The 13,976-nt window shown below is 37.4% G+C and overlaps 1 protein-coding gene across 41 annotated transcripts in view; it reads left to right on the forward strand.

The window, feature by feature from the left end:
* Positions 1-13,976, forward strand: part of Adgrl3 (adhesion G protein-coupled receptor L3) — a 798,686-nt gene that overhangs the window by 606,778 nt on the left and 177,932 nt on the right. For all 41 annotated transcript variants that reach the window (XM_063240383.1, XM_063240357.1, XM_063240358.1 and 38 more), the window contains 2 exons: positions 8,819-9,121; positions 9,626-9,729. In XM_063240383.1, coding sequence (XP_063096453.1) covers positions 8,819-9,121; positions 9,626-9,729 — 407 coding nt within the window. The remainder of the gene's footprint in view (positions 1-8,818; positions 9,122-9,625; positions 9,730-13,976) is intronic.

Consider the following 13,976-nt stretch of genomic DNA (forward strand, 5'->3'; position numbering starts at 1 on the left):
TTTATTTGCCCAAGGAGCACAGTGAAATGTCAATGTTCCTCAGATGAGGGTGGGGTTTGTAGCTCAGCAGTACAGCGCCTGCCTGACAGGTGCAAATTTCTGAGTTAAATTCCTGGTACCAAATAAATAAATGTGGTTCTAGCAGAATGACAGTTTAGCTATCATGTGTATACTTTGTGCACTGATTATTAAGTGTTTCAACAGGAATTATGATTGTGGTTTTACTTGAATTTAAGAATCTAGGGTATTAACAGTTATGCAGCTCTCCTTCTTTAAATGCAGCTATATGCAAAGATGAAATGGTCCAGTCTCAGCAGACCGGGGGCCACTCAGTAGCTCTCACCTCGATGGGCACGCTTTGCCTCTCCAGCCCTTGGTGAAGGAGGCTGCCTCGTCTCTGAGCTCCCTGAGGACAGGGACTCTGTCGTGATCAGCTTTCCATTCCCACTGAAGCACCTCGCTGGATCTCCTTTTATTTCATTTTTGTTTTTTGATGAAAAATCCATGCTGAAGGTTTTGTTTTCTTAAGGATTTTTAAAGGCTCTGAAATATTTAAAAAGTAACATACTTCTCTGTTTTGATACAAGTAACCAGGAAAAGTAGCCACCTTGAAATAGATTCTTACTTTAGCAATTTCTTAGAAACAAGATGTCACAAAGATAAGCGCTTGTATGTTCTCAGGCATCTTCAGTAAACCAAAATTACTAAAATTGTATTCTTAAAAATAAAAAGCAGGACGTGGTGACACCCTCCTGTAATCCCAGCCCTCAGGAGGCCAAGGTAGGATTGCTAAGCTTGGAGGACAGCCTGAACTGGGTAGAGAAACCCAGTTTCAAAAAAGGCTAAATAAATAAATAAATACCTTGGTGTTTAAACTACAGGCTCTTCGTCGCGGTTCATTTTGAATTTTATTTCCAAATGTGGAACATGATTTTATTTTTCTTAAATCTATTTTAACTTCATATTTCTCACAACTAAATCATATGCAACATTTGTATTCAGGTCTCCCTTTATCATTGTAGGTAAATTATACTTCTCAAGTTAATAGTAAGACAGACATCACTGTACAGACGAAGCAGTAACTCCAGTAACAAGGCAATAATGATGTCAAAACTAGGGAAATAAATGCAGTGTTGAAGCCAAGAGTGAGCAGCAATTCTAAATCCATACCCACTCAATTTCTTACACTCTTGCAATGTTTTACTGTTTGTTGGGAAAGCAGTGAACTTTAATTCAGTTGATTTGAATCTTCTTGTATTTTTACCAAAGTTACTGGCTTCCCATTGATTAAAGCTTTTTGAAATTTCACAGTTTTGAGAGTATTAATATAATTCTGTTAGTAAGCTAGAATATTTTTTACTTTGGGGGGTTCAGATATTTTGTTTGTCTGTTTGTTTGGGCTGTCCAAGTTTCAAACAAGTCTTAGTTAACATGGCAATATAAAACAGTTTTATAAGAATAAGTCAGTCATTGGGCCTGGTGGCTCATGTTTGTAATCTCAGCACTGGAGAGGCTGAGGCCGGAGGATTGCTGAGATTCAAGGCCAGCCTGGCCTATAAAGTGAGTTCAAAGTAGCCTGAACTACATAGAAAAAACCTGTCTCAGAAAGACCACAAAACAAAACAAAAAAATCTTTAGAAAAAGAAAAGTTATCTTATACGGTAAAATAAAAAGAAAACATCCATTAGACTGGTTAATGACAGTCTAGTGTGTACAGTAAGAATCAGAGTGTCAACAGTCAAAGATGATCACAGGCCCTCTCAACAATTCTTAGTATCTAATAGAATTGTACAATTTTCATGCTAATGAGGGCAGAATTTTTATTAATTGTTTATTTCTGTTCCCCTAGCAATTGGAATGGTACCTAAATAGCACATAATGAGCAGTCAAAAAGATTCTCAGTTGAAATTAAGGAATAAATAATACTGTCATTATTTTATAAACATTATTAAATTATTAGTCTCTCCTATAATTTTGCCGGTTAAGTTAAACAGATGTCATTATTTTCTCTGAAAATATCCATATATAAACTGAACTTAAAAGATGAGTAAATTTAAGGCAAAGAATATTTAATTTGCCCAGGGTCAATCTCTTTTAAATGAGAGTATTTATCTCATATTCTAAGATGATGTTTCTGTTATTAAAATATTTTCTCAATTTTAAAATGTTTATGACTTCATATATATATATATATATATATATACACACACACCTTTAATTGTATGTATAAATATAAATATGTACAAAATGTATGCTTTTATTCTCTTGCTATTTTATATCTTCTTCAATAGCTTTTCGTATAAAAGCTTTTTGGAGAACTCTTCATGAGGGCAAGGAATATGATAATTATACTAAACATTTTTTTCCCAGTACAATGTCTAGTACGTGGTCATTGAATAAGTGTGGGTGGAATAAATCGGTCTCGTAATTCTGAGAGATGAGCTCTTCTGTAGGTGTAATAATGTGTGCGATAGTGTGCACTTTAAAAACATACTGCAAACCCTCAGCGGCTCACCAAACGGTATGTGTAGCCATGTTCTGTAGTCACACTATTAACATTAAAATCCTGGCTTTCACCCCTTAAGACAGTGTGAGACTGGGAAATTTACTTACCCTCTCTGTGCCTTTGTGCACGAAACACCACCACATGGTTTGTTGATTGATTGTTGCCCATTGGACATGCTGAGCATGCATCAGGTTTTCTGGAAGCACCAGGTTTTCCTTCCATGGTGGTCCCACATCCCACCTAGCAGAGTTAGAAATGCCATAGACAAGGGCTTGGGATGTAGCTCAGCAGCATAGCACCTGCCTGGCAAGCGCAAGGTCGTGAGTTTGATTCTCGATGCAAAAACAAACCCCCCAAAAAAGACAAAAATAAATTAACCCCCTAAGATTACTCCTTCTCTGCTCAACAGTGGTTGCTTTGTCACGGATCCAGTTCAGGTTTTCAGGATCCCAATGCAGTGTGGCTAGGAATAGGCTCAGTGTGACAGCTTTGGGACTGCTCCTCGCTCTTATGAACTCAGGACTTCTGGAATATCACCAAACCTCTGGACATCTTAGTTTTCACCATGTACAAAAGTGAGAATTATTCATTGTGCCTTCCCATGGGTTTGCTTTCAGAATAAAATAGATAAATCTCTCGGAGTGCTTGGAGTGTTGTCTGACCCCTAGCATGTACTCAGTAACTTCCCACTGGGTCTGGGCCACGGGAGACCCAGGCAAAGTATAGGTGAGCAGTGTTTGGAGCGAATCAATTTCCAGATTCATTAAGAGTTTAATCTACATTTATAGTTTTAGCAACAACATTGCCCTTGTGGAAAGGAGAGATTTTGATAGGGCTAGAGCAGGATCCTGGTCTTATCCATTTCCAATTATGTAAATTTGGGAGAATTACTTAATTTGACTTATTTCATTTCCTTAACAAATATGCAGGGCTGGGGATTTAGCTCAGCGGCATAAGCGCCTACCTTGCAAGCAGGCAGTCATGAGTTTGATCCCTGGTACCGATAAAAAGGAAAAAGACAAAAAAAAAAAAAAAAACCAACAAAACAAAACAAAACAAAACAAAAACAAATATGCATAAACCTACTTGAAAGTTGTTGGGAGCATAAATTAGAGTACATATATCACCACAGCTCCTACCATGATAGTCTAAAGGAGATTTTAATGCAATGATTTTAATCAGACGCTCTAAAATCTTATATTTTAGCATATTATCTTTTGTAATAAGGTCATTATAGCTTCATATTTATTAAAACATAATTTTCTCTTTTTACAGTCAGGATAATGTCCTAAGAGCATTTAAATAGCTCAAATTACAAAAGTAAATATACTTCTACATGGCTGATACGTATGGAATTTCGCTCTATCTTGAGGTCATTATGCCCAATACTGTTGGTGGATATGGAAAAGAATGGTATTGTTTCACCATGGGTAATATTAATGTTTCTTTTAAAGAACTGGTTATAATAAAATATGCTGCCACCAAGTGCTGTCATTGAGGATCGGGAGGAATTCCCTCTTTCTACCCAACTAAAAAGCACTTACAGCACTGCCATGGCTTCAGCTTTCCTGTCTGCTCCCGTGGGCCCTTGGGAAAATTTCTTCCATAGATGACCTTGGTCTCAGTGAGGACTGGAGGCTGGGGGAAGGAACTGCTCTCTAAGCAACCCGAGAATATTGTCTTTTGGAAAGAAGTTAGCACAAAAGAAAGATTCGTGACGAGGAAACCATGAAGATATCATAGGAAGGGACAGAAGTAAAGGAGAATCAAGAAGAAAATCCATGCACCGCATCAGTAAGAATAAACAGTTCTTCTGCAGTGAAGTTTATGCTGTTTCCATAGTTTGTAATTCTCTTCGAAGTCTTACATTTTCTTAGAACTGTGCTCATCACAAGTAATGAATGTTTTGTAATCAAACATAGTAATGTCGTACTGAAATCTTTTTATTTCCTACAGCATTTTCTTAAGAGATTACAGAACACTTAGGAATGTTAAATGTATGAAGTAATTCAGAAACTCAGCTTAATAGCAAAATATTAAAAACATAGGATTTAAAAGCAGTAGATACCAAATCGTTTGCTATTTGTAAGATTATGATTTACGTATTCAGCCTGTTTTCTCTTTTAAATTAAGCATTCAGAGGAATATTCTATGCATTTTTGACATAATTAAATTGTGACAGAAAAATGTTACAAAATGTAAAGCATAAAATATTCCTTAGTTATTGCCACTATTTGTTACTAGTTTACTCCACAAACTATAACCTCTAATAGCATTCAAAATATTTGTTCAAGATAGGATAAAGGAAAAGAAATTTAAAGACAATAAATAAAATCATAAGAATAAAATAAGTTATGGACATTAAGTGTCAAGGGACAGGAAAATTGGAAGGTCTTTTTGTTTTCATTTTGCACTTTTTTTGTCTTTTTCTTTTCTTTTTTTTTTTAATCTTTTTTTCATCGGTACCGGGGATCAAACTCATGACCACACACTTGCAAGGCAGGCACTTATGCCGCTGAGCTAAATCCCCAGCCCCTTTATTTTCATTTTGAAATAAAGTTGTAGGGGAGAATTTTAACTTAAGAGTTTTGCTTAGCTTTTTTTTTTTTTTTTTTGAGAATACTAATCTTTATATGCATAGTGAGCACAGTAATAATGACAGATAATGAGGAACATTATATGGTTTTTATATATAAGTAGTCTCTCAAACCTATTTCCTTTTAACCAGTAAGCTTTCCCTGGCACACAACCACACAAACAACTTAATAACACATGGGTTTATTATTACGACACACGGTTGTGTCATCAGGTAAGATTCAACGGTGCTGAACACTGGAAATGTGTCAGATCGCTTCTCATTTGCTGGAAGCAAAAGACAAACTCATACGGTTCACAATATGGGCTGGGACTTTGCCAGTCAATGACTCTGGTGAATCTCAGCATTTAGTGATGAGACAAGATCTTTCTTGGGCACTGGTGACGGCATGTAGATTACTAGTGCTTGTTCTGCCAGACGCTGGCACTGAGTAGAGCCCTTGGGAGCGGGAAAGGGAAGGGAGGGATAAGAGATCAGGGCAGCTTTTAAAATTGACTTTTATTCTGCTTAAAGTCAAACAGAATGGCATGACCCTGCTTGTAGACATTTTTGTGTGGTGGCACAATTCCAAAGAATAAGTTGCGTATTGATCCCTAACATTAGTGTGTCTATATAAAACTGAGTCTCTCCAGTGTGTTTCATAACACATAGAACTTTTAAGGAAATGTGTTGTATAGTATTATTGCTTCATAAACACTCACTTTATTATGATTGTCCTGAGACAGGCTTCGTAGTCTCCTTGATTATTTTCTCTGTGAGTCGCGTAGGGGCTTTCTTACTGATACAATAAGGTGCATTTGGGAGTATTCCAGTTCTTACACTGGGAACTCTTAGCTACACCATCTGAGCTTTCCTGTACTTGCCCCTATCTTTGTGATACTGTACCCCATGATGTGTACCCCTATCCCTTATATTCTTCTGTTTTAACTCAGGGCTTATTTATTCTGAGTGAGGCAAAAACTAAGTTAACAAGAGACATGTGAGTGTCTGTTGCAGACTTAGTAAATTTGAAAAGTCTTCCCCATGCAGAGGGCAACCAAGCTAAGCCCCAAAGGACACACAGATGTCACCCCGGTGAAAAACTGAGCAGCAACACTTTGGAGCAGGGGCAAAGATCCTAGGGCAAAAAACATTCAATTGTGAAACTACTGTTAATTTTGTATGGTTTCAAAGGAAGGAAGAATCGTAAGTGAGCTGGAGAAAGAAATCATGAAAGCACTGACCATACTAAAAGGAGTTCTTTCATTTTTGGAAGGCAGACAGAGACCACTTAAGGATCTTTCTCAAGAGAGAAACATATTGCCTTTATACCTTGACAACTACTTCTGGGAAAAGGTAGAAAATAGTTTGAATGGAGTAATTTCAGAAACTAATAAAGAGCATTAATTTCTATTATATGTGGCTATTGTTAAATACATTTTGGTGTGAAGCTGTAATTTTCAAAAGCCTGAAATCTGGATCACTTAAATAGAGCACAGTGGTAGATATATTAAATGTATGCTAAAAGACAAATCTATTCAATATTTGTAAACCTGAAGTCACAGCAAGCGTAAGTCTCTGGTAATGTGCAGGGCTCCTTGTGCATGATTAGTGCAGTCAAGACAAGAGGAGAGAGAAATGTCTTACTACACACGCAACTGTGGAGGTTCATCATAATGAAAATGGTGCTGAACAAATCTTTTCTCCTCACAGTGCTACGCTAATTAAAATAGCTAGTTGCAGAAAGGCACATTAATTTTGAAAGCCTTCTTCTGTATCTGTGTAATACTGAGGAGAAAGAAGACAATTGAAAAACAACTTCTATTTTAAAAGTAGTTTTTGCTCCAGTGCAGAGACTTTTCCTGAACAAGTTAATTTGAGCATGAGATTATTTAGCTAATAACAGGTAACTGCTATGAATTTCCTCTTCTACACTGTCAAACTTAAAAAGACAAAGAAGAACTAGAAATGCTTTGTTTGAAATAAAAACTATAGCTCATTATCAATGAAAAGATTATAGTTCCTGTCAAAAAACTGAAAGTTACTCAACAGAGTCTCTTCGAAAGTACAAATGAGAGCTGGCATTATTTAAATTAAAAAGTTGGAGAAAATCACATGGAGTTAACTATTGCCTGGCTACCTTCCATAGTTTGAAATAAAGAAAAATTCTTTCCTCCGCTAGAAAAATTTGCATCAATCTTACATCCCATAGTAGAATTAACGTGACTTTTTTTAAAAAGCTGATACTTCATAGTATCAAGTATTTAATTTTTATGTTAGTAGTCTTTCATGTAATAGTCTTGACATTTTATATGCCAATAATATATATTGGCCCATACTTTTATTTACAATTTCAATTGTAATTTTCCATATTTTAAAAGCAGCAAATCCATTTAATATATTTTGAAATATTTCATTAAATTTTGAATTGCATTACATGGTGAGAATTGCTAATTTTGTCTTTTGATTTCTGAGCTTTAACTTTGCAAAAATAAGAATAAAATAAGAATATTACAGTTTTTCTCTGGTACTGCTTTCATCATCAAAATAGTTAGAAGGCTTCCATATCCATATGCATTAGTGATGTGTAACTAAATGTAAGTACTATAAAGAGTGGTGATTGGGAAGAGAAAGAAAAATAGATGGATTGCAAATAGAAGAATTAGAAAGATGAGTTTATATATACAGCCCGTGCACTGCAGAGAGTCTGGGATCTCCTCTGAGGCAGCAGAGTTCAGATGTGCTCTTCAGTGTGCGCAGTGAGCTGCTGAGAGGTGGACAATGAAAGTCAAGCAACTGGAGGCTCACTGCAGGGAGCCCTGGCTCCCTACACCTGAGCTGTCTCCTGCCAACGCTGGTTCACTCACACTTTATTGCCAGGAAGTGAAGTCAGGAGCAGTTCTGCCTCGTGCAGTTAGTAGCAGGCTAAGTGGGTGAAGGGCTGGTGAATTCTTGCACCCCCTGATAAGAATATGAGTATGGAAGATACATAATTCTTCGCAGCACATATTCCCTGAAGACCTAGAAGACACCCTGTATGCATTATAGATGCAATTGTGTTAACATCTGGTCCAAGAAACTAAGTGCTTCTTTTGAAATTTGGAATACATTTTCCCACTTAAAATAATGCAAACTTGTTAGGATGTAATTCAGGCAAGAACTAGAAGCATGGCCAACCCTGTAGTAAGTGTCAAGTTTGAAAATTTTGCCGTAAAGTGTTAGTTGTAAGAGCACTGAGGTAAATCACTAGGCTACTGTGTATTAACAATCATACTCAAAATTGCTCTTTATTTTCTAGATTCTTCACACTTTATGTTGTCTTTTTAAAATTTTGCTGCATATTTAGAAATCCATATTATACCTAATGTATATCTAAGTCTTTGAAAATTCTAAGAGGGAATAATTGCTTAATACTCTAGTTGTAAAGGGCTTAGCACAGAAAGAAGCCCACTGAAAAGTTACATTGTGGTGGTTTTGTTTTCTGTGATTAGAGTTGGGAGAGTCATACAAACTCACCTCTGGCAGTGCTCAAATAAAGGGCTACTTTGGTACCCAGGTGGCATCCTGATCCTCGGTACTGGCTTTTTGCCACGTTCAAAATAAAAGTGACTTTCAGGGTTTCTAAAATGCCAAAAGTTTTTGAATTGTCAAATTAAAATGTTTTCCACAGTACGGAGACGCCCTGAGGTCCTACTGAGAACAAGAAATGTAGGCTTCTCTTTCTAATTGTGTTCCAGGAGTTTCTACCCCAGGACCTCTGGGCATGGGAAGCACGACCACCAGTGCCACCCTCCGCACCACACCCTGGGGTGCCGGCAGGAGCACCACCCCCTCGGGATCCGGAAGAAGAAACCGGAGCACCAGCACCCCATCCCCAGCCCTGGAGCTGCCGGGCGACGTCACCACACACCTCCCGTCCGCAGCATCCCAGGCCCCCGCCCTGGAAGAGAGCTGCGAGGCCGTGGAAGCGCGAGAAATCATGTGGTTCAAGACCCGCCAAGGCCAAGTGGCCAAACAGCCGTGCCCTGCAGGGACCATAGGTAAACTGAGGTCTTCTGTTCCTTTGAGCTTACTTTTTCCAGGGTTCTTCCCCCACCCCCTTCCCTCTCTTCTCCCTCACCTCCTCTGTTTCTTACCCAGTCCCTCCTGCCATCTGCTGAACTCATAATGAACGGATCCACTGTTGAGTATGGTGCACCATGACCCTGTCACCTGCCAGGCACACTGACTAGGACGCACCGTTTACATCTCAACCATAACCCACAGCCTCTCTGCATCAGATTCGTTGGGAATCTATTCTTCTGTGATAACTGTGAAAGCATTTAAAGGAAACTCCTGAAGGCCTCACCGAGTAGTTTTGTTTGTTGTACAACATTTCTCCAATGCCCATCGGTTGTCAAGCACGGTGTCTGAATTTAATAGACATACCTCAATTCATTATCTCATCATTAATTTTGCTCGTATTTTAGGCACCTCAAATGCAGTTATTCCAAGAAAAATGGGTTGAATGTCTGAAACAGACTTATTTCTTCCTTTGTTATAAGGTGTATCAACTTACCTCTGCCTCGCCCCTGATGGAAATTGGGATCCCCAAGGACCAGATCTCAGCAACTGTTCTTCGCTGTGGGTTAATCACATAACACAGAAGGTAAATATCATGACTGAAGCTACATCATTTGTTTCATTACAACTGCTGAGAACAATTGACTTAATTTAGAAAAAATTAATGTGGAAAAATTCCCACATTTTAATTTAATTTCCCATTTAAAGACAACACACTATGCTAATTTTAGAACTTAGTTGTTTTTAAAAATCAGATCCACAAACTTCCTCCAAGCCAGACAGTATTGTTTATAATAATTTTATTATTAATAAAATTCCTGGTATTGTGAACTGCAAATATAAAAGCCCTAGAGGTATTATTTAAATCAAGCAAGCAAAACCTAGCATACATTCATAAGGATTTTCCCCCCTATGGCAGTAATAATTATAATAAAATCTATCTTTGAAATCTTAAGCCATTTGATAAATATTCCTTAACCTCATCATTTATCAGTGCTAAAAGTATACACATGTGTGACAGAATCTTGCAAACTCAAATGTGCAGGGCTTATTCGATTGCAATATGTTGAACATTTTTATTATTAATGTACTGTGGGGCTTTGAATTGATTTCATTACAAACAGAGACCAGATGTGCATTTATGCCAAAAGGGCTGTGGGATGAATCCTTATTATAGCAATTTGTGTGGATTTATACACTCCTAAAATGGAGAGTCCTTCAATGGCACATTAGCTGTGCTGAAGAATTTCAGAAATTCCCCAGAAATATTACAGATGATGGCCATACTAAAAGCTGACCTGCACCATTTGCTCTTTTCTCTATTTGTTTTTAACAAAGCTTATCCTCAATAATATACTGTATAATAATCCATAAATATCTTCCCAGTAGATCATTTAGCAGATAAGCCGTAACTATGTGTTTACCTTAAATCGTGGGAGAATAGTAGCTGTATTAGCTCTGGTTACTGTCTTGCATATGCATCTTCATACTTGTTGCTATTCATAATGATCCTTCTCCAATTTCAGCACTGTTCCTGCCATCGTTTTTATGTCCTTTGATTTTATTACAATGTAGCTCAAACCCCAGGGCAAATAATTCTTGCTGCATGTGATCAGATTAAGAGATCACTAGCATATCTTTTTACATTAGCAACTTTTGAAAGATACTCCCTAGGTACTTAGCCTAGGGGTTAATATAAATTCAACAGTAATTCACCTAGAAAGCGGAATGTTTTTATGATTTTCTGACTAGGCTTGGACTTTTTCATTGCAGAAATTATTGACTTTAAGTAATAAGTAAGTAATTCTTTTTTTTTTTCCCTCTGCAGCCTTGCTAAGCTTAGAACAAAAGGGATAATTCCTTTCAAAGACCAGACAGCTGTTGCCCACTTGATTTATAGATGGATGTTTTTGTTTTGTAATTTATAGTCACATCCGTCCAGAACATTTCTCTTTAACCGTGATGAGTGTCTAAAGTTTTGATATGTTGCATTACAATTATATAAAAATTAATTCTAGGCAACTGGAATTTATGACGATTTCTAAAATAATTTAAATTTTGTAAAGCTTCAGATTGTAACATTCTCAGCTTCTTACTGGCCCAGGGTCAGCAAGGTAGCTGCTGCTATAACTGGTTCTATCGCCATCTGGACACTCATCACCGCCCTACCTGCAGTGTGAGTAGATTATGATTGCCTTCATAACCCCAAGCCCCCTCACTAGCTCCGGATTCCTGCCCAGGCCATTGTAATTCGCCTTTGCTGCCTCCTATCTCTTTACTTCTCTGATTTTTTTTTTGCCATGTTGGAAAATTAAAGCACAATAGATGCCTGTAATGATTTATTCCCCCTATCCTTCTTCTGCCTCGTTGAAGCAGGCAGTGTCTTTCTCTCCAGAGGTTTGTGAGTGAATACTCTCTAAAGGGTTAGATACTTCTGTCTTAGCAGCAAATTCATTTCCCGTGGCTCTGGAGGCTGGGAAGTTCAAGATTCAAGCAGCAGCAGATTCACTGTCTGGTAAGGGCTGCTTTGTGGTGCAAAGCAGTAACTTCTTGCTGCATCCTCATTGGTGGAAAGGCCAGGAGATGCTCTGGGCACAGATCAGGGCAACAACCCATTCATTAGGGCTCTGTATTATGACTTGAACACTTCTGCAAATCCTCACCTTTTAATGCCTTCTAGGTTTCAATATATGCATTTTGTGGGACACAAACATTCAGATCTTAACTTCCTTCTCAGCTATACAGGGCCTCTGAGGGATTCCGACATCTTTAAAGGGAAATGGACTGGCCTAAGGATCTTGATAGTTGAGTTATGATGGACAAATAAGCCAGCAGCCCCTGGGTCACATTTCGCCATCTGTAAAATGGACTAGGTTATTAATTTCAATATCAATAATATTTGCTATTCTTAGGAACATTTATAGACAGCAATTATAAGATATAAAAATAAGGACTTATTTTAGTTGCACAAAGTAAGTTTTAGATTTGCATTTTTAAAAATGAAATATGTTGTTTTCCCCCAGCAATCAGTGCAAGAGAAGGACTCCAATAATCTCAGTAGTTTGGAACTGATAAATAAATTTGGACCACTCACATATTCATGGAGTTAAATTTTTTTTGCCTCTGTGTTTCTGGGAGTCAAACCCAGGACCTTGCACATATGAAGAAAGTATTACACCAGCGAGCTAAGCTCTAGTCCCAAGGTTACCTTTGATTGAAATAATGAGTAGTTTACATTTCACTAGAGAATGTGTAAGTTTTTAAATGTAAGCTTCAGGATCGAGAAGGTATTTGTTGCAAAGAAACTACCCAGAATACTTTTATAATGATGAGATTTAATAAAAAAGCAAAATTTGTATAGACAGGGAACTTTATCTCAACAGTAAGGCTGAGGGAATCTTTAGATGGAAGGGTGGACAGAAAGCTGGAAAGATATAAGTGATTGAATGTATAAAAAGGTAGAAATACGGATAGACATTGCAAGTAAACAACGATTCCCTCAAATCAATGTTGTAAAAGCATTTGCCAGTTTCACTGAAAGGCTGTAAGTTAGCTCAGAGCTCTGCTTCCTGAAATATACAAGACAGAATGCTCCGTTTTCTCCTCTTCCTTAATGACTGCTGTATAAAATCATAATTCCTGATTTCAGCTTGATCTGACTGAAGTTTTCAGAGGGAATTTATATTTTCTATTTTGCATACCTCTAAAGAATTCATTACAATTTGCAATCTCATTCAGCTTTCCCCACTCAAAGTTCTATGTTACTGATTTTGGATAGCTTCTTTTTTATTTACATGCAATACACATGTAACATGAAGTGTGCTTCCTACTGCATCATTTAGCCTGAATGTGAAAAGGAGTTGCCTGTATCATCACAGAGGATATATTCTTTTTTTTTTGTTTTCATTTTTGGAGGGTATATTCTTTATCTCTGACAAATCGCAGCCCTTTTTCTTTTGTTGGTACGGAAGATTGTTTCATTTTCTGTAGAAAAAGAGCATATAGATTTATAAATGATATTGGTACTTTATGATATATAAAGTAAACCAATTATTTGTCTTAGAAGTTTAAGTTGAGTCTGTCTTCTATGTCTTAATGTCTTCATTTTAACTTCCTTAGGAATTCTTGAATGAACTACAAGTAAATGGTTTCTTAATGTTATCAGAAATTGTATTAATAAGACATTAAACTTAACTTACTATCTCAGTTAATTTCTTGTTGCTGGAGCAAAACACCTGACCCCCACAAGTTAAAGGAGGAAAGGTCTATTTTAACTCAGTTTGTAGAAGGTTTAGACTATAGTCATCTGGCCCCAGGCAGGGCAGCATGGCAGAGACAAGCAGTCCTTGGCATGGCAGACGGGAAGGAAGCAGAAAAGGATTAAGGCGAGAGGAGATGTGACGCAAAGAATGATCTTAGCACTATATTCATGCAAGAAGTCCTGCGGCAGATTCGGGATATGTGTGTGGTTTTGATAGAAATAAGATTATGGTAGTCCATGGTGACTAGTCTGAGGGAAAGCCATAGTTACTCTGAACTTAACTTTCTGTGTTTCAGTCTCCCCTTGATTTAGGCGGTCTTTCTTTCCAAGGACCTACCCCAGCATCCATCTTACCTGGTCACCCTCAATTTAGCTGTTAAGGCTTTACTGGATTGTTAACCTCTGCTTGCTTTTTCTCCTGCATTATATTCCCATAGGATCTCATGCACATTTCTGTTATTACAACTGCATTCTTAAAGTAATGTCATCTGCCTTAATGTGCCAACATCCCCATTCTCAACTGCTAGAATACAAGATTCCCTGAGGGGAAAATTTGTACAGAGTTTGTCTTT

This window comes from Cavia porcellus, unplaced genomic scaffold, assembly GCF_034190915.1.
Source record: "Cavia porcellus strain 051 isolate PalLab524CR breed Dunkin Hartley unplaced genomic scaffold, mCavPor4.1 scaffold_30, whole genome shotgun sequence".
NCBI lineage: Eukaryota > Metazoa > Chordata > Mammalia > Rodentia > Caviidae > Cavia > Cavia porcellus.